This window comes from Eretmochelys imbricata, chromosome 8, assembly GCF_965152235.1.
Source record: "Eretmochelys imbricata isolate rEreImb1 chromosome 8, rEreImb1.hap1, whole genome shotgun sequence".
In the NCBI taxonomy this organism is placed as follows: Eukaryota; Metazoa; Chordata; order Testudines; family Cheloniidae; genus Eretmochelys; species Eretmochelys imbricata.
In genome coordinates, this window is record NC_135579.1 from 3,753,991 (window position 1) to 3,778,243 (window position 24,253).

Here is a 24,253-nt window from a genome sequence, read left to right on the forward strand (position 1 = left end):
AAGTAAACATGAAATGAAACAACATTGACAATATAAGTGCCCTTGCACTATATGGTGTCTCACTGGAGTTTACTTCAGTGTAGCAGCAAAGGATGCTCTGCAAAGACGAGAAGCGAAATGGACCGAACTAATGGGAACCCGTTTAACAATAATCTTTGTAAACCAGGAAGAAATGATTATGAAAACTTCTGATGAGCTGAGGATTGAATTTTGACCTATGAGAAGGTACAGCTGGAAAACAGAAAGACAGATTCTCTGTCCAAACCTGACTTGCAGAGTAATCATCAGCCTAAAATACCTGAAGGTTAGATTCCTGCTGGCTCCAACACAAAGCTACGACTGATAGCCTGACAGACCGATCAAAGGAGCTGTATTCTGAATATATCTACCCCAGGAGCACAATGTTTGTCTCAGGACACCAAGGTCTCAAAATAAATCCACACAAGCTCTGCGCTCGGGTTTTCAGAAGAGTTAGCAAACAATCTCAACAGCCACCAAGATTAGATTCTACGGCATGTCTGTGCTATCTGCACACCCGTACCACATTGCAGCAACTCCTGGAGATCCTATAAGAGACAACTCAGAGGGTTGATGAAACGCCATGTTGCTATAAGCTAGCAAAGTTTTATGAAGTCTCAGCTCATTTCATCTTACAAACTGCCAAGGATGAAATCAACACAGGTTTTAATTCAGGACCTACCAACATCAAAACAGCTCGAACAAGCCACTATATTAAACTAAAATAATAAGAACTTCACTGGTCTTGCCTATATTTGCAGTATGATGACAGGCTCCTCTCAAATTGCCTACTAAAGAAAATTTGCCTGGAGTCCAGTGACTGTCTTTGTTCTATAGTGCCAGGTGGTGATCCCAGCTTAGCCCTTTTGGAGTCAGCAGGGATGTCTTGGTCTTTAAAGACAGGTTTCAGAGTAACAGCCGTGTTAGTCTGTATTCGCAAAAAGAAAAGGAGGACTTGTGGCACTTCAGAGACTAACCAATTTATTTGAGCATGAGCTTTCGTGAGCTACAGCTCACTTCATCGGTCTTTAAAGCAACTCTTTTTTGTAAGTGTATTATTTAGCCACCTACACATGGTTTCACTTAAGTTTACAAGAGAGCAACGATTTTACTATAAAGAGAAGCTACCATTATTTGCAGTTCTGGGCCCTGAACAATTATACACTCGTCATGCTTCTAAAACACCACAAAAAACCCCAAACATGAAATATTAACTTTCACAAAAACAACAAACAGTCAACAGCCCCCTGAGTAGACATAATCAAAGGGAAGGGAAACAGAAAAAGAACTGGGACTCCCAACGAGGGAGTTATGCCAGTTCCATCAGACAAATGCCTCTATCTTATTCTCCAATCAATTTGATTGTCAGTAATTTTATTTATTTCTCTCCTTTAAGGTATTGATGTTTTACAAGGTTCCTCCTTACCAAAACCACATCTCAATCTTCAGGTGTACCACCTCAGGCTGTGATCTTGTCAGATCTCATCAACTAGAAAGGGCTCAGCCTGCTTAGTATTTGGGTAGGAGACTTTGAAGGAAAAGCCAAGTGCTGCAAAGAAAGATGTGGGCGATTCAGAGAGTGACACTTTTCCCTCTGAATCAGTTGTTAACCAGTTCTCCTTTTAGATACAAGGGGGCTCTGTTCTGTTGGTGCTCCTGTCTTTCACTCGAGGTACAGAACTGAGATCCTAACTGCTTGTGCTTATTAAATATACGATGACACACCCACTGTCATTTAAAACAGGGATATCCCGCGGGGTGCTATATTCTCACCCAGGGAGAAAAAGAACTGCAGGCACAATATCAAAGCTGCAGATGCCTTTGAAAGGAAAGGAAAGAAAGAAAGAAAGAAAGAAAGAAAGAAAGAAAGAAAGAAAGAAAGAAAGAAAGAAAGAAAGCTTTCTGGGATCCTTTGAAATGGAAGGTCATTTTCACTCTCACAGCTTTACTCTACAGACCTGAAGACTCTTGCAAATGAATTTATCTGTCATGTTAAAAGCCAATTTTGAAAAGTCAGTGTTTGAAATAAATGCGTTCAATCAAATCTGTTGATGGGACAGCATAACAAAGAACATTCTGAGGAAGATTTCAGAGTAACAGCCGTGTCAGTCTGTATTCGCAAAAAGAAAAGGAGGACTTGTGGCACCTTAGAGACTAACCAATTTGGATGATGAAGTGAGCTGTAGCTCACGAAAGCTTATGCTCAAATAAATTGGTTAGTCTCTAAGGTGCCACAAGTCCTCCTTTTCTTCATTCTGAGGAAGGTTTCCACAGAGTGACTTTAAGGTTTGCAATAGTATTTAGGCAACATTTAATGATACAACAGGGAAAGACTGCTTTTTATGGCTAGCATTGGTGTCTCTCGAGAGAGGCCTGTTTTGAAATTTGTGGGAAGAATTTCTTCAGCTGGATTTTCTTTCATTATTATTCAGCTCCTCTCTTTATTACTCTATTTGTGTTGCCTTCTTTTCTGCATCTGTTTCCCCACCCAAATGAACAGGGTTAAAATCTCCCTGATATACTCCTCTCCCTAAGTGCCAGCAGCCTTTTGTAATTCAGAACCAGGCTTGTTTGCCCTCTGATCTGTTCTGTTACTTTTCTTCTCCTATCCTTTTTGGGTTCTCTGTACATAACCTCAGAGATTTAGCTCTTAATGCCCTTGGCCTGTTGACTTGAGTCCCTTTCTTCCTTTTTATTGTTGAATTGTTTCCACATAGTCCGGTTATGGAGTTGTCACAATTTGTGGGTCTCTTGTCGTATTATCTCTGTCGATAATTAAATTATGGTGGTTTATTTTATACAGCAAAGTTCTAGACATACAAAGAAACCCAATGTTTGGGAAGGGGGCTGATAAGGGAAGCCTGTGCCTAGAGAAGGGGTTCTACTACTGTGGCAAGTTCCCTGGCTTCACCAAACCCCTCTAGGGCAGCCTGGCTGGCTCCTCTGGATTCTTGCCCCCAAGAATCTGGGGGGGACGGATAGCTCAGTGGTTTGAGCATTGGCCTGCGAAACCCAGGGTTGTGAGTTCAATCCTTGAGGGGCCATTTAGGGATCTGGGGCAAAAATTGGGGATTGGTCCTGCTTTGACCACGGGGTTGGACTAGATGACCTCCTGAGGTCCCTTCCAACCCTGAGATTCTATGATTCTATGAAAGAAATGCAAATGAATTCAGCCCAAGGCTGCCTTCCTCTATGTGCTATGATCCCCCAAACGATCTATGGTACCTATAGCACTGTAGTATCTCAGTGCCTCACAAGTGCTCTTTATATTTATCATCACAACACCCTGTGAGGTAGGGAAATGCTGTTATTTCCATTTCACAGATGGGGAACTGACATCCTGAGGGATTAAGTCACTGGCCCCCAGGTCACATGAGGTGTCTGTGGCCGAGCGGGGAATTGATCCCAGGGCTCTGCCAAGCACTCTAACCACTGCACCATCCTTTCCCTCTTCTGATGCTTCTGTCCTGTGGAGGAGAAGCTCTGGGGACAAGGGTAGAGGTAGTCTGCCCATGCTGTTCTACCTAAGGGAGCCCGGGGGTGGGATCTGATGGCAGACGAAACTCAGGATACTTGGGAAGCCGTGGATTCAAATAGTGGCGCCTCCGTCTTTTTCATTCCAGGCAAAGAGCATCCCTGCCCTGATGGAAGAATGTGAGTTGAAACACGTAGATTTTTCTCCCCCCTGTGTAGGTTATGCCCCTGTGGAGGAGAAATGGGGCCCTATCTCACCGCGAAGTGTAGTTATGTGTAATCAGTCATGGAAAACCAACTAGCTTTTTAACCATAAGGGTTACAAACAAAATCAAATATAACCAGATATAGGATTGTAACTAGTCAAACAAAACGAATTAACAGGCTATATTTTGCCTCAGAAGTTAGCATAGGAAAATCAAGAATGAAACAAACAAACAAAATGGTTCAATGAAAATTGTCATTTTCCAAAAGAGCCATTTTTTGACTTAAACACTTTTTAGTATGTTATTTTTAATTAGTTTTACACTAATGCTGCTTCCCATGTGAGGCAGTGTGATCCAGCAGATGGAGCACTGATCTGCCATGTGACCATGGGCAAACCACCTCACCTATCTCTGCCTCTGTTTCCCCTTCCATCTTTGTCAGTCTTATCTGCCTAGACCGTAAGTTCTTTGGGGCAGGTATCTCTCTTACTGGTTGTTCATACAGAGCTCCACACTATGGGGCCTCAATCTCAGTTGTGGCTTCTGGGTGCAGCTGTAATGTAAATAATAATAATATTGCCTGATCCAGCAAAGCATTTATACCTGTGCCTAACTATGCATATGAGGGATAGCTCAGTGGTTTGCGCATTGGCCTGCTAAACCCAGGGTTGTGAGTTCAATCCTTGAGAGGGCCATTTAGGGATCTGGGGCAAAAATTGGGGATTGTCCTGCTTTGACCAGGGGGTTGGACTAGATGACCTCCTGAGGTCCCTTCCAACCCTGAGATTCTATGACTTCAGTGAAGCTACTCATATCCTTAAAGTATGCATGTGCTTAAGTGTGTAACTGCAGAGAGGCTTAAATCACTGATTCACTTGCAGACCAGAATATATGCCCCTCTCCTGTTGGATCTGGACCCACAGTCTTGTCTTTTGACCACAGTATCAGATAACATACAAACAGCATTCAGATACTGCGGCATATTGCATTACAGCACTGTTCTTTTAAAAACTGCACAGAACAATGTTCCTTCCTGAGATGTGTTTCCAGATACAAGGGCAGAAGGGGCCAGGTAGATTCAGTAAGATTTCTAGAGACTCAGATTCAGACCATTTGCTGACACTGAAAATAACTCTATTCCATCCAGGACTGGGAAGCACAAAGGAACACATAAGGTGCTTTTTCTTTCAAGTACAGCTAGTCAAATGTTTCCAAGTAGCTCAAAAGACTTTGTTCAAAAGAGTGAGAGTTCAGGATGGTTCTTATTTTATCCTAATTGCGTCCCTCATTTCTGAGCTCTGATTTCCATCCCTCAGGGACTAGCAAGACCTGTGTAATTTTTATGGCTGGCAAAGCACTTGATAATGAGTGCCAGAAAAAGTCTGATTCTCTTTTCCTGTTACAAAGTAAAGTACTGAACTATCTGTGAGTCTGGCCACATCTAGCTGAGCCTGGTAATGTCAGTGCAGTTCGATGAATCCGATAACTCCTGTTTTGTAAAGTGTGCAGCTCTGCTCTTGAGACAGTTCTGAGAAAAAGAACTGCTGGGGGAACAGTCTTTGTCCTCTGAAAGGAGAGCATGAGCTTTTGCTATGATGGCTTTCAAAAACATCACAGCCTAAGGAAAATCCATAGAAAATATGATTATATTTCTGTATAATCTCTGTCCCTATTTCTATTTGTCCAAATTTCCATGTGTCTACGTGTCTAACTTCTATCTCTTCACAATCCACTAAGCTCCATCACTCTTTAATGTTAAGTAATACAGTGGATATTTTAATATTCAAGTATATCCAAAGCAACCCACGTCCTGTTTGTCAATGTAGATGTCTAGACTTAATAAATCCTTAAACTCAGGGTTTTTGCCCTTGAGAGAAAGAAATGAAGCCTATTGCCGCAGCATAGGCTGTGCTCTGAGCAGCTCGGAGTCTGACTCAACTCTTTGTAAGGGTTGCTTCTCTGCAAATCTATGGTTTGGTGAGATGGACCCAAGCTACAAAATATGGATCTGGTCCTGGACTCAGAATTCCAGACTTCATCCCAAAGTATAAGATCCAAGGGTTTGGTCCCATTCTGTGTCTACCCAACAGCCTATCCAATGTCTCTCTTAACAGTCACTCCACCCAATGCTACTAACTAAGCAAGAGGTAGCCCAAAATACTCATCTGTCTTATCTACAGAGAAATCAGATGGTCTAAGAGAAATAAACAGCTTTTGATAGGAGACGGAAGAGAGAAAATAGAGCGAGGAACGATGTATTGACTCTACAAATTTGCTAAGGACAAGGAATGAAAAGATAGCAGAGAAAAGTGAGAAGCATGGCACCACCCCTGTTAATTTACAAAGGGGTTAACACATGAATGCCAGACACTAGACATGAATATCTAGCATTAAAATAAATACAAGGCATTAAATATCAGGCATTAAAATAAAGTCCAATCCAAGTCCAAACCAATCACTGAAATAGGATTCATTCTGTTCAGCAACTTTCTCATTTGACTTAAAAATAAATATTTTATGTCCTTTTTTTGTAAGCATAAATTAAATCAAGTATGTATCTACTTTTTATGATCCCTATTGTGTATCAGGACACACAACTCAAATGGCAACATGAGACTACCTGGTTTTCAACTTAGTTCCAGAGGAAACATAATACCATTACACACTTCCACACAGCTAATGTCCTCTCCCTGGTAGAGGCTCAGTAGCAGACCTGCTGAGAAGTTTATTGGGTCGAGGTTGAGATGCAATGCAAAAATCCACGAAGCAGTTAGCACCTAGTCCAAACTTAGCCTCTGGCCCGTAGGCTGTGGTGCAAGTCCTTAATTTTATAACCACAAAGTTCAGCCAAAGGGGAAATAAAATAAAAAAACAAGGTTGTTATATTTCACTATACTGGAAGGAAATGAATCAGCCAAATTGTGGGAGTTGTTTAAGAAGTTTTCCTTCAGTCTCCTCCTCCCTGATGTCTGACTTTTGCGGATGTTAATTAATTCTCTTCAATGGAAAGAGAAGTCACTGACTAAAAGCGTTTATTCGACTTATGAATTCAGATACTTCTGCAGTGGTCATAGCAGGTGTTTCTTTGCTGTACAACACACTATCATTAGCACAACAGAAGTACAAACACATTGTTCCAAGTGTTTGTTTAGAGGTGTGCCCACTATGAAAATACAGACAAATGCCAAGGTAGATAGCCCAACCTGGCACACTTGATTGACCTTAACAGGTGCTGATTATGCTGCTCATATTGCATGAAATTAAAAAGCTTACAAATGTTCTGAGCCATTACCCTTCCATTTAAGGGAGCTTATGACATGTTAGCAACCTTTAATGAAATTCTTTTCAAAATGCTTCAGTGAGACTTTACTTCAAAATGTAACCCGTGGAATTATTTCAGAAAAGGATTTTATGGAAGAGCTTCTTCTCTCTGTCTTTTCTGGGGACTTGCACAGCATTAGAAAGATGGACAAAGCCATGTAAGAAGCCTATTTTCCCCTTAGCACATGCATGTAACTGCCAGGGATCGCTCAGTCATTGCAGCAGCTGAATAGATGAAGAAAGGGGAATCTGCAAAACAAAGTTTAAGTCCAATGCCCTGTTCAGTATTCCTTCAGCCAACATCTAAAATTCTCTTGAAAAATCAAATTTTGGAATGTTTTGACCAGCTCTGGTATCCATTTAGGACACAGTTTTCACTGTCGCTGTGAAAGTCATCTTGATCGTCCAGCTCTTCAGCAGGTAGGGTATCCCTGTGCCGCTAATTGCGTTCTGGCCCCAGCAAACAGACTGAAGTTCCGTTTTGCGGACTTCACTACTTGAGAACGGAAATCGGGGGGGGGGGGGGAGGGGAGGAATCATATACAGCTGACTGCTGAACTGTCTTCTGCACAGCTGAACCTGCTCCACACATCATGGCAATGAGGAGTCAGCATCAACTGCTGGTGCTTGTGCCGAGCCGACACTTCTTGCAGTTCACATTGCTACTGCATTAAATGCTTCTGTCTGTCATGTTGGTGCTTCTGGTTGCTTGATCTCTACCGCGCTGATAGCTAGTGGGGAAACAGGACTCTGAAGTGACTGAACAGAAAGAGACAGTTGGAGTGTTGCCTTGAAGCAAATACACACACACGACAATGCTGTGTGTGTCTGATAGCCTCAGCCAGGGGGGTGGCTGTGAGAAGAGCTCACTTTGTTAGAGTTGGTAATTCGCCCTTTTGTCAAGGTTTCTAAATAATATTCTGGCAACTTCTGCTACCTGACTTTTACTGAGGCGGGCAGCAGTCGGCGGACTGTGTCATTACAGGGGATACTGTACTTCAGACTCCGTTCCATGGCTTTGCCATTCATCGTGAGGATCCTGACTACCTGAGAGAATGCATTTCTCCTCATAAGCCAAAATGGCCGCTGATGGCCCCTAGATCTAAAGATCAAGCACCTGACATGAAAGCACTGTCAACGGAGGGCTCTCAGCACTTATGACTGACCTGTCAGAGCACAATGCAAGTTCCATTTGTTCTCTTAAGAGTTTGCTTCCCATGTCCACACTGGAGGAATTGATCACTTAAGTGTTGGCTGGGTGGTGGGGGATTTCAGGGATGGGAAGTGGTGGGGGAATTGATGATTTAAGGGGGTGAAATGAACCCCCCCCTTTTTTTTGCTTTGCATTGACTTCATTGGACTGTTCTTGTGTTTAAATGCTTTGCTGGATCAGGGCCTTAATCATTAGGAAGCTAGATCAGTACCTTTTTCTTGTCCTGTGAACACTGAGAAAGGAAGAGTTAGTCTGTATCTGCAAAAAGAAAAGGAGGACTTGTGTACCTTAGAGACTAACCAATTTATTTGAGCATAAGCCTTCGTGAGCTACAGCTCACTTCATGCTTCCGATGAGGTGAGCTGTAGCTCACGAAAGCGTATGCTCAAATAAATTTGTTAGTCTCTAAGGTGCCACAAGTCCTCCTTTTCTTTTTGAGAAAGGAAGATGATACATTTTCTGTAAACATTTTCCTTTTGTGCGAGCTATCTGAGCCTTAATTGAAAGGCTAAATTCTAACTCCACAGCTTGACTGCAGAAAGTTGCAATTATCTTGCCATCTGCACTTGCCTCTCATTGTGGGTGGACACTGCTTTTTAAGCCAAATTAGTATTTTAGTGCTTATAAATATGTGTTTTTGGCTCTGAGGCAGGTATGTCTCATTGTGGGTGCATGCCACTGTTTAGTTCCACATGTATATTTTACTGTTTATGAATGTGCAATTTTAACTTTGGGGCAGGTCTGACTGCAGAGCAAATAATACTAGTCAATACCTGGATTATGAAGTTTAAACCACCTCCCCATTCCAAACATGTACACTGAGAGACAAGTCATGTGCAAAATAATTATTTATCAGCCTTAAAAGCTTCCTTTACAGCTTGTATCATTGAAATGTTGGCCTAGGGAAGAGTTTTACTAATGAAAACGGAATCATTAATGGAAATGGAAAATGCATGAAATCACGTTGTATGCAGCTGCTATTTAAGATATTGCATTGACAACAACTGGTTGAACTCTAGCAAAAAGAGAAAACATTTGTTGGTTCCAATCCTAAAACTGGATCTGCCACTGTGGACACCCACACCATGCAGATTCCTATTGCAGGGTCAGGCCCAGGTGTTGTTAATGGGTCTCATCCTGGTCCCACTGAAGTCAGTGGGAGTTTTGACAGTGTTATGTTTCATGGCCCTGACCCTGCAAGCTACTCTGAATGGGCAGACTGCCACTGAAGTCAACATGACTATGCATGGGTAGAGAAAGCCTCCCCCACTAAGCAGCTTGCAGTATTAGGGCCCAAAGCATCCTCTGAAAATAAAAATCAAGATGGCAGTGCTGTATTTTGCACTAACCCCTTTGCTTTCAAAATCTGCAATTAATTTTTTCGAAATAGTTTAAAACTGTTTTAAAGATTGGGATTGTTTTTTTTTTTAAAAAGAACTGTGTGTTCCAGTGCAGTGATGAAAATGATAAAATATAATCTGTAAAATACTTTATAATACAGGTCAAATTCTGCCATCATTTACACCAGTGCAACATCATTGTGTCTTAAAGTTGCATGGGTGTAACTAAGGGGTGACAAATGGACACACTTTTTTTAGGGTGAGGGCTCAATCCTGTAATCCGACCTCTTGCCAGATCCGATCCACCTGCACAGAGTCGCAGCGAAGCCACTGGGGCTGCGGGAGGGTATGAGCGTCTGCCTATATGGATATGATTGCAGAGTCGGGGTCAATACTTTTATAATGCATAAGTCCTGATCCTGCAAACACACACTTTGCTCATATAAGTACTCCTGTTGTATTCAACTGTATTACTCATGTAAGGAAAGTTATGCACGTGCATAAATATTTGCAGGACTGGCATCTAATTTTCCACATATTAACTAGAAATGATTACTGTAAAAGACAAAATCATCACTTGTTTTAAATAACATAAACCGAATTGCCTTTACCTCTTGAATGAGCATTTGTGAATCCTAAATCTGGGACATGGGAAGATCTTTTCCTGTTTCCCAATGCTGAGATTATCATCTCTCTAATTGTCACATGGTTACTCAGCCAAGTCTATACTTTTATTGTGTAACCTTAGCACACTATTTTATTTCTGTTATTATCAGGGCAGAAAATAAAGCACATTACATACCAAACTCCCTTATATATTGCCTGTAGACATGGAAGTAGCAAACCTCAAAACAAAACAAATAATTTGCATTAAAGAAGACTAAAGCTTAGCTTCAAGGACCCTGCCCATTAACAGCTCTTCTCAAAAGAGGTATGACATTTTCACTTTTTAAAATTCTAGTCAAATCAAAACAACAGCAGATTGAGACCACAAAAAAACCGTTCTCACTGCTTTCCAGCACATAAAATTAACACTTGTGATCTTATGTGCAACTTTCACTAGAAGTGTATTTCTCTTATTTTGAAAAGTAAGCAGATGGTTCACACAATTGTCCACAATAAATTAACAACTGTTAGAAAGACAGTTACCTTTTGAAAGCAGCAATGAATCTGGGCTGCATATGGGCTTATAGATGACCCTTCCAATTTTGAATAATCTCCATAATTTATGTGCAAGTAAAGAAATGAAAAGATACCTAATGCACCTTCTTGGCAAAGTACAAATCACTTTTATTTACTGAGGCAATACTTCATGGTCCAGTTAACTTCTTAATTAAAGGCAGCAAGATACTCATGTTCCATGCAAGTGGCATGGAAAATAATGTTTAGTGTATAATATGTTCAGCTGGGAGTTGAAGATGCTCTGCTCACTTCTGGAGAAATCTGGTGCATCTATCATTTCCCTTTAAAACAAGGCTAAAGGATGCAACCATCACTGCAGCAAAATTAGTACTAGTTTCTCAAAACTACGACTAGAACAACCTCAGTGTTCACGAAACTGCCCGTGATGCTCTGATGCCCAGTAATATACTGCCAGTATTTCATAAAGGCGATCCCACAAATATGTCTCCCTTCAGTCATGATAAATCACATTCATCAGCGCTATGTGTAGACTATTGACTATGCTCGGGTGCAATTTCAGTGGCAGGACCTAAATTGTGGCACACCTTTCCAGAGGCCATCAGATTGAACTCAACCACTCAGCACAAAGGATGAGGGGCATCAGGTAGCCAGTTACAGCTCAGTTATTCTGAAACCACCACAGCTGCTTCAGTGTAAATTAGAGCAGCCAAAGGGTTCCTGTACACCTTGTGGGGTTTTCCTTCTTCCTAACCCCTGGTTTTCCCCCAAGAGGAGGCAGTCTGGCTCCATAATGAAAATTAAATGTATCTTTTAAATGGAGAACTTCTGCTATCTTTAGGCCTGAGGCTCTGCTTTCTAAGGAAAATGTAGATGCTTTTAATCATGATCTATGATGGAATTAAAGACGCATCTGAGAAGGAAAGGAGTGGCAGATGAACTGAGGCTACCAGATGGACTACAAGCCGTCAAGAACACTATCCCTGATGATGTCACGGCTAACCTGGTGGCTGAACTTTGTGACTTTGTCCTTGCCCATAACTATTTTACATTTGGGGACAATGTATACCTTCAAATCAGCGGCACTGCTATGGGTACCCGCATGGCCCCACAATATGCCAACATTTTTATGGCTGACTTAGAACAACACTTCCTCAGCTCTCGTCCCCTAACGCCCCTACTCTACTTGTGCTATATTGATGACATCTTCATCATCTGGCCCCATGGAAAAGAAGCTCTTGAGGAATTCCACCATGATTTCAACAATTTCCATCCCACCATCAACCTCAGCCTGGTCCAGTCCACACAAGAGATCCACTTCCTGGTCACTACAGTGCTAATAAACGATGGTCACATAAACACCACCCTATACCGGAAACCTACTGACTGCTATTCCTACCTACACGCCTCCAGCTTTCACCCTGACCACACCACACGATCCATTGTCTACAGCCAAGCTCTGCGATACAACCGCATTTGCTCCAATCCCTCAGACAGGGACAAACACCTACAAGATCTCTATCAAGCATTCTTACAACTACAATACCCACCTGCGGAAGTGAAGAAACAGATTGATAGAGCCAGAAGAGTTCCCAAAAGTCACCTACTACAGGACAGGCCTAACAAAGAAAATAACAGAACGCCACTAGCCGTCACCTTCAGCCCCCAACTAAAACCCCTCCAACGCATTATTAAGGATCTACAACCTATCCTGAAGGATGACCCAACACTCTCACAAATCTTGGGAGACAGGCCACTCCTTGCCTACAGACAGCCCCGCAACCTGAAGCAAATATTCACCAGAAACCACATACCACACAACAGAACCACTAACCCAGGAACCTATCCTTGCAACAAAGCCCGTTGCCAACTGTGCCCACATATCTATTCAGGGGACACCATCACAGGGCCTAATCACATCAGCCACACTATCAGAGGCTCGTTCACCTGCACATCCACCAATGTGATATATGCCATCATGTGCCAGCAATGCCCCTCTGCCATGTACATTGGTCAAACTGGACAGTCTCTACGTAAAAGAATAAATGGACACAAATCAGATGTCAAGAATTATAACATTCATAAACCAGTCGGAGAACACTTCAATCTCTCTGGTCACGCGATTACAGACATGAAAGTTGCAATATTACAACAGAAAAACTTCAAATCCAGACTCCAGCGAAAGACTGCTGAATTGGAATTCATTTTCAAATTGGATACAATTAACTGAGGCTTGAATAGAGACTGGGAGTGGATAAGTCATTATGCAAGGTAACCTATTTCCCCTTGTTTTTTCCTACCCTCCCCCCCCCCCCCAGACGTTCTTGTTAAACCCTGGATTTGTGCTGGAAATGGCTCACCTTGATTATCATACACACTGTAAGGAGAGTGATCACTTTACATAAGCTATTACCAGCAGGAGAGTGGGGTGGGGGGAGAGAAAACCTTTTGTAGTGATAAACACCCATTTTTTCGTGATTTGTGTGTCTAAAAACAAACATCTTCTGTATTTTCCACAGTATGCATCCGATGAAGTGAGCTGTAGCTCACGAAAGCTCATGCTCAAATAAATTGGTTAGTCTCTAAGGTGCCACAAGTCCTCCTTTTCTTTTTGAGGCTACCACCAGTTATTGAGATGCATCCCTAAGAAATTTCCAAAGGGATTACCCTGTTCTATCCACAGAGAGAGAGAGATTCATAAAGATAGGGAGCACTCTATGATTCACCCATGCGGTCAAATGGAGAACTGGCACAACTTCACTGAGATCATGGGAGCGCAACTCCCCTCACCACGAGCCTGATCCCATGACCTCTACTACGTACAGATAACACTGGGTTGATTTTGTAACTATGCTACTAGATGAAATTACACTGAAATATCATTCTCTATCTTTTGCTGTACTTCATCTACGATAAATAACCATCATTTGCAAGTCAGATGAGCAATAAATAAAACCATTAGCTAAGCTAGCAGACTGCACTCTTAGGTTGTTTACTAAAACACATGAAAATATTATACATTAACATAGTCCTGGCATGTTTTATTATTCACCAGTATTTAAAGTTCTTGTCTCTTACACTGTGCATTTTTAAAACCACATTTTGCACTAGCGAAAATCCTAAGTAACTCAATTGTAATGGAGTTATTATTGATTTTCAGAGATGCAACTGAGAACTGAGTTTAGCACTTAGTTTTTACTATATTCCTCAAGCTCAATAATTAGTAATACATTTCATTCTGCAAGAATGCTCTGGTTAGATCAGAAACAAGCTACTGCCAGTATACGCAAGATTACAGTTCTGGTAATTTAGAAGTTCTTGCATATATTCCAAAAGGATCACCTTATGCAGCAGCTTCTCACTTGGATATGGTGAATCAAATTCAGACCTGGCATAAGAAAGCACAATTTCACTGACACCTGAGTTGCACCTGCTGACCACTAGGTCTGAATGTGGTCTGACAGTTGGAAAGAGCTGTATAAATTTTGCGCTGGCTACACCCCCACACAACTCCAATGGGAAGTCAGTGGATCTGTTCATGTGGTAAAGTTCCATACAGATTGTGAGGCTGATCCACCACTCACTTACGTCAGTGGAAAGACGCTCATTGACGTCACTGGGTTTTCAATCAGGCCCTTTGGATTCACAGCTAAAGTCTTCTCAGAACAACAGCGATATACTGGAAGGAGGGAAAAGTCCTCTATGGAAGTAACATTCGCACAGGATTTCTATTACCTCCTGTTTGGCCTTCATAAAACCACCAATCATAGCATGCAGTCCGGTGTCATAGCCTCAACTAACATGAGAAGATATCTTTTGTCCCTCTACCATACTGATATGTAGATTAATATGATGAGGACTAAAGAATAAACTTCCCAGAAGCAATAAATGCAACTTGCTCTTTGTTCTCTTAAAAAATCAAATATTGTTTCCAAAATCTAAATCTAACAAAATAAATGTATTTATATGATGCATTTCATGTACTACATGCTAAGTGAATGAAATTACATGTATAGGGTTCTAAGGCCGTCCTTTAAATTCCACATGGAAACATTTATAGATATCAATATTTTTTCATTCGCTTCTCTTCCTAAATTAGAATGATTACACAAATCAAACAACAGCCATTTTAAAGGGGTTACAACCTTCAGTAATTAAATTGAATATTGTATTGGATGTTGCACTGATTACTCCAAAAAGTTCCAGTTGCTACAAGACCACTGAAATGTAGAGCTAAAGTGATGTTAATATTTAATTAGCTATCTGCCACTGTCATCAAGTGAGAAGTTGCTATCCAATTCAAATTAACATTTCTGAACAGGAAACAGGATGTATGATGCCTTCCATGAAGTATCAATAGGAAACAGAAGCAGCATATAACCTATTCAGTCTTTCAAAGCTGCTTATGCTAAACAAAGTTGCATGAGGATGGTCAGTAAGAGCTGACAGTAAATTAAATTTTACCATAAAGATGCTATTTTAATCACACTTGGGTTCCTCGTGATTTAGACTTCAAGTAATTTTCCCACGTTTGCAGTTTTAGCTGCATGTAATTACAAAAATTGCTGAGTCCTCAGCACCTTGTAGAATTGGGCCCATGGTAAGAAAGAGTTTAAGGTGATTAAATGTGGCTGAATCAGACCCACATGTACTGATCACACATCTGTGGTCTCAGGCAGTATTGATGATAACTAGTAAACTGCAGAGTGGATTTCACAACTATCTGCCATCTCTCTACCCATGAAAAGTGAGGAACTCTGCAAGGAGAACTTCTTATTAATATGTGTCCTACATCAAAAGGAGGAGAAAAGCCTGTCTGAAATCTTAGATGTCCTGGAAGCATTTTATCTGCTCTTCAAACAACACTGCCTTCTCCTCATGCAAAAATGCACGTAACTACACAACAGACACTCTACTGGCTCATTCCCCAAATTGGACCTGCATAGTATAGCCAAGCTAATTTATAGTTGTGAATTGGCTGGGTGCCATTGTTACTGACATATTTTCTAGTGTTTAGAGTACAGAAATGTGATCATTCTTTCTCTTTTCTGGATAACTTACTGGTCTGGACCGGATTTCTTTGGCGTAGAGAGGTTTCAAGAATTCTGAATCTCCTTCTAGCTTCAGACCTTCCTCTGTGATTCTCAGGTTCCCCATTCCATCCTGAAATACACACACACGCACACACAAAAAAACCCTATTAGCTATGATTTTTAAATACCCGAGTGAGGCTGTCAAAAACTGAAGCGAAGTTATTGTTGTAGTTTTTTCCTGTGCAGAAGAACATGTAAAACACTGGGAGGCATTGCATAATGCAATTACTTGTATTATCCTTTTAGCTCCATTTCTGTGAGAAAATTCTATTCCATGCAATCTGCAATGCCCCCTGGTAAACCATTTACACAGATGAAAGATGCCCTTTTAGGCTAGTCATCTCTGCTCAGAGACAGAGAGATGATAAGGTGACATTCTATGTTAACATGAAACTGCTCACTGTAATATGTCCGTATGTTGATATTACCTTTCCACTCATGATGAGTCCACATATAGAACAAAAAGACATTAATTCTCCAGTTATCAGACTAGTAAAAATGAGGTTTAACTTTATAAAAAACAATTTCAAATCGCAGTAGTTGTAGTTATGCGCTTATGTTACTTCTGTCACAGCATTGTAATTAAGTGCACTGTGTAACTTGACCTCTCTCTTATTTTATATATGGTTCAGCAAAGGCAATGCAATTCTTTGGTTCTTCCCTGAAACTATAAACAATAGTGAGAAAGAAAGCTATTTAAAAAGTTATGGAAAGTACTTTATCAGTGTCAAATTTTGTATGAGTTTTTCTCATACCTTTTATATTGTAGACAGGAACACAGATGCATCAAAAGAAAGCAGAACAGGCTTACATTAACAATATTTCACCTTTACCTTTTGGAAGTCATGTCATTTGTTCAGAGAGGTGTTCTAGTTTAGGTTAAGATGTAATTACCTGAAAAAAGTATGTGTGGGTGCGGGAGTTCGAATTGCAAAGATAAGTGTATCAGCTAAGAAAATATACAAATGCTGAATGTCATTTTCAATATTCAGAACAATACTCAGGTTACAAGTAGCTGCTTTGGTTGCTGAGATAAAGCGTATGAATGAGATTTGCAAAGTTGCCTGAGAGATTTAAATGATTAATTCCTTTTTAAAAGCAATGGAAATTGCTGTCCAAATCTCCTACGTGGCTTTGAAAATCTTAACTTAGGAGACCTAGAAAGTTTGCAATATCTGACCATTAGTTAGTGCCCAGGTATTTAATCCAATTGGGAACTGGCAATTTCCTGGGGTAGATAAAAGGTGGGGATGGCAGGGAATTCCGGGGTTGCTCTACTGCTAGAAAGAAGAGTTTCTGGCTGCTGGGAAGTGTTGCCAGGTGAAGACGCTTGCCTGTTCTCCATTGATCCCACCGCTATCTGGTGCTGGTTCTGCCTCCTCCCTCAGATGAGGCACAGCAGAGGGATGGTGGCATCCTTTCGGTTCTTCCACCTGGCTGCGACCAGCAGCCTGACATACAGCCCAGAGTGGCACTGAGTTGGGAGAGGCAATTTTTTGCAGGTGGATCTCACCTCTGTTTTTGCAAACCCAGCCCTGGGCATTGCAAGGAATAACAAGATAAATCAAATTCCTTCCATAGGGAAAAAATGCAAATAATTTGAACCTCTATTTCAATGTATTCAGATTTGTTATTTGATCTGTCAGAGGCTCCTGCCTTTTCCACTACCCATCTCAAAATCCCACTGATCAGGCATTAAACTACTGAAGTAATGCACATTCCACGCTCTCCCCATTCAGATTTGATCTTCATAGCTATCAGTCCTCATCTTCTCTCCAGCATAGCATTGTAATGCGCTCCCAGGCTCTAGGCCTACTCACATGATAGCTGCACACCGTCCCCAAAGCTCCTTGTGCTTAGATGTGAAAAATCTTTTTGACAAATGGTATGAATTATTGGCTGCAGGCCTCCAGCAGATGACTGCAAATAGTCTATTTCCTTTAGAAATTGTTTAGTTGTGTGTTTCCAAAATGTAATGAAATGTCTGACAAACTATAATAGCAAACAAAATATATGTCAAAATTCTGTATGAGTTTTTCTTATGGCTTTTATACAATGAGACAGGTATACAGATACATCAGAACACAGCAGAAATGGCCCAAGTTAAAAACATTTCATCTTAGCTTGGGAGAGAAAGTCAGATCTTTTATTAAGACAGGGTTTTTAGGCTCATTTAAGCTGTAATTATCTTGAAGAAAAAAAGATGTGTGAGAGGAGGTTGTCAATATAAATGTATAATCAAATACCACATTTAAATGCAAAATGCCATTTTGAACATTCAGAACAATTCTCAAGTTGGCAAAGTGCAAGGCAAGTAGGTTTACTTTCCTGAAGCGAAGTTCTGAAGGCTACATAGTCCCTTAAGACTGTTCCCCAGATCCTCAGCTGGTATAAACTGTTCTAGCTCCATTGAAGTCAACAGGCTATGACAAGTTACACTAGCAAAGGATCTGTCTCCAGATGTTTAATTTAAGATCTGGTGTCTAACCAGTTCCTAAGTGATTGTGTGTGTGTGTGTGTGTGTGATGTTTAATTTAAGATCTTGTGCCGTGTGTGTGTCAGTCAGTGGGGAGACGCCAATGGAAGGGAAGGTTTCTTTCTGTGTCCAGGTGAGTGCTCGCATTGGGAATGAGTTTCCCAATTGATCTCGCCTCCATCTCATGTTGTTGTTTTTCCCTACGCAAGACAATAACAGCAAAGGGATGGTGGCATTCCCTGGGCTTTCAGGTTAGGAGCAGAATGGAACAGAGCCTACAGTAGCTCTGTGCAGGGATGCCATCTACTGCTCGGTGTAAGAGGAGGGCTGGGAGAGAATAGCCAGGGACAAGAACGAGGAGGGTGGTGGCATTTGTGCTGTGGGGAGAGAGGCAATGACAGACATTGAAGCTGAGGGGCATGAGGGTTACAGGTGAGGCTGGCCTCAGGAATTTGGGGATCAGGAAGGGTGAAAGAACTATATTGGTCTTTAAATATATAAATTGCCCTGGGTCCCCCATGGCATCTTTGGGTCTCTTGGGATGGGGTGCTTCTCTCTGCAACTCCCCTAGGACTGAGTGACTAGAGAAGACAGACAATCCAAGCAGGCAAAATCTACTTTGAGTTGAATAGTGTCCTTCAATTAAGCTGCATAAAACAGAACACTGCTGTACATTTCCTCCTTCTCCCACAACTCCCAAACATCTTCCTCTCCAGCTATGGATTGTGTATTCATCTGACAGCCCAAGAAAGGGGATTGCTAATAAAGAAGAAGGGATCATGCAAAACCCAAACTGATTTGTATGAATTATTAGTGCAAGGTGCAGAAGGAGATATGATTTTAGAGGGATAATATCAAACATATAGTACAATCATGCAAATGTCCCAGCAATGCTGTCTGGAACAGCATAAACCAAGCCTGCCATTTGCCAGGTGTTCCTGTATTTCACTGAGGTGGCAAAGAGAGGGTTTCACTTAGCTGCTGGATTTTGCAGTGGAATGGGGAAAGAGACTCTCTACCAGGACAAGATTTCTTCAGAACAAAGCCGGGTCAGGGCAGTGAAAAGGAATGCTAGCATATCATTCTGAAATGGAAACTGTACACAATCTTTGAAAAGAGCCATATGCTGAGAACTGTATTGATTGTTTGAAGGGAGGGGAATGAGAGATGGGTAATAAAGTGAAAGTTGCTACATTCCTTGTCCCAGGTGAAAAATGCTGGCTTATGAATTCTGAGTTGCTGTTGATGCAGAAGGGAGTACATTTATCTTAAGCAGAAGTATAAAGGAAAATGAGTGAAATATGATTAGGTTTGCACTGAAGAATTCAGATAAAATTTCGATAGTGGCATGCTCTGTTATTCTGAGTGAGTAGGAATTACTACAGCTGTCTGCAGAATCTGCTGTGTTCAAAACTGGGAGAATTTGTGGTTTCTCCCCTGAAAATCCCCAACAAGGAAAGGGGGGTGGTTCTGAGACCTAAGCTGCGGGAAGGTGTACGGTCGGGTCTCACCAGCCACTTCTTGCTCTGCCTGTGGCAGATTCAGCCAGTCCTCTTTATGGTTTCCTTGTGCTGGGCTGCTGCCCACGGATGTAAGCAAGGGCCCTCTTCATTTTCCTGCTGTCCTTTGAGACATTTGCAGCCTAGCTGTCAGACTCCCAACAGGTGGGGAACTGGCCCATCAGTTGGGGTAAGGCGGCCAAAACTAAACCTTTCAGACCCGGCGGATGAGGCAGCTGCAGAGCACGAAGCACAAACTTCTCCTTCTGCAACCTCTGGCAGGGACTCAGAGCAAGAGGAACACAGCCCTGGCTTCCTGCTTGGACCTTTCTCTGCCAGCCTCAGAACCTGTCATCTGAGCACTTGGGAGAGGGTGGGAGGGAGCTACAGACAGACGATGACCCACTCTGAGAATCTGCGGACTAGCCTTGAGAGAGAACTGCCCTTTGTAATGCTAAAAAAGTTCTACAAAAACGTGCCTGAAATAGGTATTTCAGTGAGGTTACATGCTCTCCGGGGTTTCACAGAGCAGCCTCTTCTGTTTTCATTTGCAAAAGCTGCAGGTCATGCAAGCTGGTATCTTCCATGAGCCTTCTAGTCATGGTCAGCCATCTCCAGCGAGACACAATCCAGAACTCCGCTGTCTAATGCCTGGTTTCAGAGTAGCAGCCGTGTTAGTCTGTAACCGCAAAAAGAAAAGGAGGACTTGTGGCACCTTAGAGAGTAACAAATTTATTTGAGCATAAGCTTTTGTGAGCTACAGCTCACTTCATTGGATGCTCCGATGAAGTGGGCTCTAGCTCACGAAAGCTTATGCTCAAATAAATTTGTTAGTCTCTAAGGTGCCACAAGTCTTTCTTTTCTTTTTGTCTAGTGCCTGACATGGTTATTCTTCAGGCATTGACAGTGACACTCACACTCATGAGATGCATTTTCTTTTCTTCTGTCTCTGTCCTCTTGTCTCCGTTTCTCTCTCGCTGCTATGTTTCTCTCTCTTGGCCCTTTTCACCCGAGTTCCCACCATGCGGCACTCATCACCATGCTTTGATACTTTCACCGCAGCCCCGATTCAGTATTCTTCCTCTCTGCATCTCCAACTCTCCTTGCTCCCAGCACCCCCCAACTCAAAACCCCTGCACATCAGACACCATGGGTATGTCTAAACTGCAGCGTAAACCCTGGGTTAGTAGCACTCAAGTGAGCAGACCCTGGGTTTGCTGACTTACAGCTAGAGCGTCTACACTCATGTGTTACTCCAGGTTAGGACTTGTTGGGCTGAGTCCCAACCTGGGGCTGCAGTCTCTACACTGCTTTCTGCGGACCCCAGACCTCTTCACACTGTCCCAAAATGTGGCTGCTCAAGCCCTTTGTTTGTGGTGCAGTGTGGGAAAACCTGACTGTCCACCAAACCTGACTATTAAGAAAGTTGGCCCATGGGATTGTGGGATACTTTTGGGATTTTTGCCAGAGCAGGAGTCCAGTGGGGCTGAATCTACACTGCTGAGCAAAAGGGCTTGAGCCCTGGGTCCTGGTTTGACTCAGGCTCGGACCATCCACCCGCAGTAGGGTCCTGGGACACTGGGTCCAAGTCCTGGGTTACTGATTTGTGTGTAGGCAGAAGGTGGGTTAGGCTTGAGGCTGAATTTGAACCTTGGGCTTACACTGCAGTGTAGACATACCCCCTGTGTTCTAGGATCTGATCCAAATCCATTGAAGACAATGGAAAGATACCTGTTAAAGTCATTGGCCTTTAGACCCAGCCGTTAGTGTTTAACTCTAAAGGTGTTACCATCCTTAACCATCTGATTCTAACAGTATCATTCCTGATTAAGGCTAGCTCTTTCTCATGGTGAAGTCATGGGTTACGGCTAAAAATGCAAATGTCATCATTTCAGTTTCAAATAAAAAAGGAAAGTCTGGCAGGCAATAACTTAATTAAAATAAGTCAAGTTTATGTTCCATTAGAAAAGAATTAAACAACTGTGACAATCATATAAAGATACCAAAATACATATAAAATATAGTTAAATTTTTTTTGTGAAAGACTGGCTAGCGTGACTTGTTTTTAATAAGCATGTTAATCATGGTTTAAAAGACACTTAAAATACATACTCCACTACACTGAACATATATTGAACCAAACCTATAAAAATTCATGGACCCTTGCTCAGTAGCAAGCTGGCCAGGATGAAAAAGACCTTGACTTCTCTATTGAAAGTTATGTCTGTAACAAATATATATCCTTATTTGCCCAGCCTGCCTTCCTGTCCCTTGGGGGATACAAATAATGCAACACTGAGTGACAGTGAATCACTGCTGATGATATGACGGGTGACCACCCATCCCTAATTGGGCAGGACAGTCCTGAAACATACATTTCAAGTCCCAGTCCCAGTCTGAATGACTCCAGAAAAGCATTTGTTCTGGATTCCCCGAGGCGCCGCTCCGCACCTGCCCAAGGCTCAGGGGCGGCACCAGCCTCTTCCTGGTGGGTGGGTCGGGGATGACCATGTGTCCTGTTTTTGCATTTTGAAAAGGTGGTCACCCTAGATGGGTGCTAGATTGGCTGGCAGTGATGATCATGTATATGTTTTCTTTTAAGATTTTCAGATGTAACCCTGGAGTGCCTGATCTGTAAACTTATTGCAATTGTGTCTTATGTCAAGTTTTGTAATAAGCCAGCAGTGCAAGGTCCTGATCAACTAAATTACTGAAGCACAGATACAGTATAACTGACCTCAAAGGGAATACTCGTATGCTTAAAGCTAAACACATGTAGAAATGCTTTGCTGGATCAGAGCTTCCAGGCCCATTAAAGTCAATAAATGTATTAGCTACACCTATCTGACTTCAGTTCAAGAAAGCATCTTGATATAGGGTAGCACTTAAGCAGGTGCTTAACTGACACTGAAGTCAATGGGACTTAAGTATGTGCTTAAAGTTAAGCACATATTTAAGAACTGTCCTGTAGATGGTTTCTTTGCTGAACTGAGGTCTACGATAGGAGAAACAAATTTATAAGCAATAAATACAGACATGAATGTATACAGCTATCTGGAAAGCAGCAGGAAAAAGAAACTGCGTGGGCAGTTTCAGTTATAGTTTTGGGGTTTTTTTTTTGTTCTCATAATATTTCCTAATTTTTAGTATGAATGACGCTATGCTGCTGGCACTGGTACAAGAGTTGCCTAGAGCAATGGCTTTGTATTAAAATCTCATTTCACCATGCTGACCCTTGGCAAAAACGAGGTCTGAGATCTTTTCAACACCACCTGCTTTAAATTGTTCAGTTCTTCAGTAGGGTACAGTGAAAACTTTCACATCAACGTTATCATCTAAACCACCTTTCTTTTTCTACGCTGCCTTCTAATGGGCAGGCATAAAACTCTATTTGCTGCTGCTGACTGCTCCGTAGTAAAGTGGGACCGTAATGGTAAAATCCTGCATTACAAAAATGTCAGTTCAATGTTGCTGATTGAGAAAGGGCTTTTATTAGCTTGAAAGGAGCTCAGTTTAACAACCAATTACAAAATGACGTTGTTAGTGTAGGGGAAAGGCTCTATATTGCTGCTAACTGAAAGCTAAGTTCCTTGTGGGCCTTGTATGGAAAGCGAGGGCTGAATTTCTAGTTAAAGTCTCAAGTGTTTTGGTTTTTTTAAGGCTATGCGTTTTTTTATATTTTGTTTTTAATTTTATCTTTTGTAGCTGAGGGATCTAGTCAATGGAACTTCCTATCCACCGGACACTCATCAAAGATGGGTATTTTTCTGCAGTAGACATCTGGAAGTTGCTTTAGCCACTCTCACCCCTTTTTCACAATAAGGGGGATATTTTCCAACAGGACTTGGGTGCCCAACAAACGTCAACTTCCAAGGGGAGCTGGATGCCTTTGTAAAATCTTGCCTTAAGAAAACAAATAAAGACAACATTTTTCTTCTATAGTATCTTCTCTTTGTGGATCTCAAAGCACTTATGAATGAACTAATCCTCAGAACCCCCCTATTTCTCTTATTGCTACTACTGTTCCTATTCTACAGAGGAGGTACAGGGAAGGCAGGTGACTTCCCCTGTGGGTAGAGCCAGAAACAGAACCCAGGTCTTCTGACTAAGCCATAGGACGATCTGTCCTGCCACGAGTGCTGGGAACTGGACTAGATGACCTCTCGAGGTCCCTTCCACGTCTAGGAGTCTAGCATTCTCCCATGGCTTTATATTGACTTTAAATCTTAGAATTTTATGGATTATTTTCCCCACAGGTTTTTCCAAATATAAAATCAAAGCAGCAATTACAACACTGCACTGGAGAGAGCACAGGATTGGGGCTCAGGGGACCCAGGTTCTATTCCCAGCCTGCCACTGGAATGCTGGGTAATTTGGGCATATCTTTGTACCTCAGTTTCCCCGTCTGTAGACTGGGGATAATGATACATACTGCTTTTGTAAAGTGCTTCGGAATCTATTCATGAAAAGTGC

General features: G+C 41.9%; 1 protein-coding gene across 1 annotated transcript in view; it reads right to left on the minus strand.

Moving 5' to 3' along the window:
• SGCD (sarcoglycan delta) overlaps positions 1-24,253 on the minus strand; it is a 203,764-nt gene that overhangs the window by 93,748 nt on the left and 85,763 nt on the right. The window contains exon 3 of the mRNA XM_077824280.1: positions 15,774-15,875. Coding sequence (XP_077680406.1) covers positions 15,774-15,875 — 102 coding nt within the window. The remainder of the gene's footprint in view (positions 1-15,773; positions 15,876-24,253) is intronic.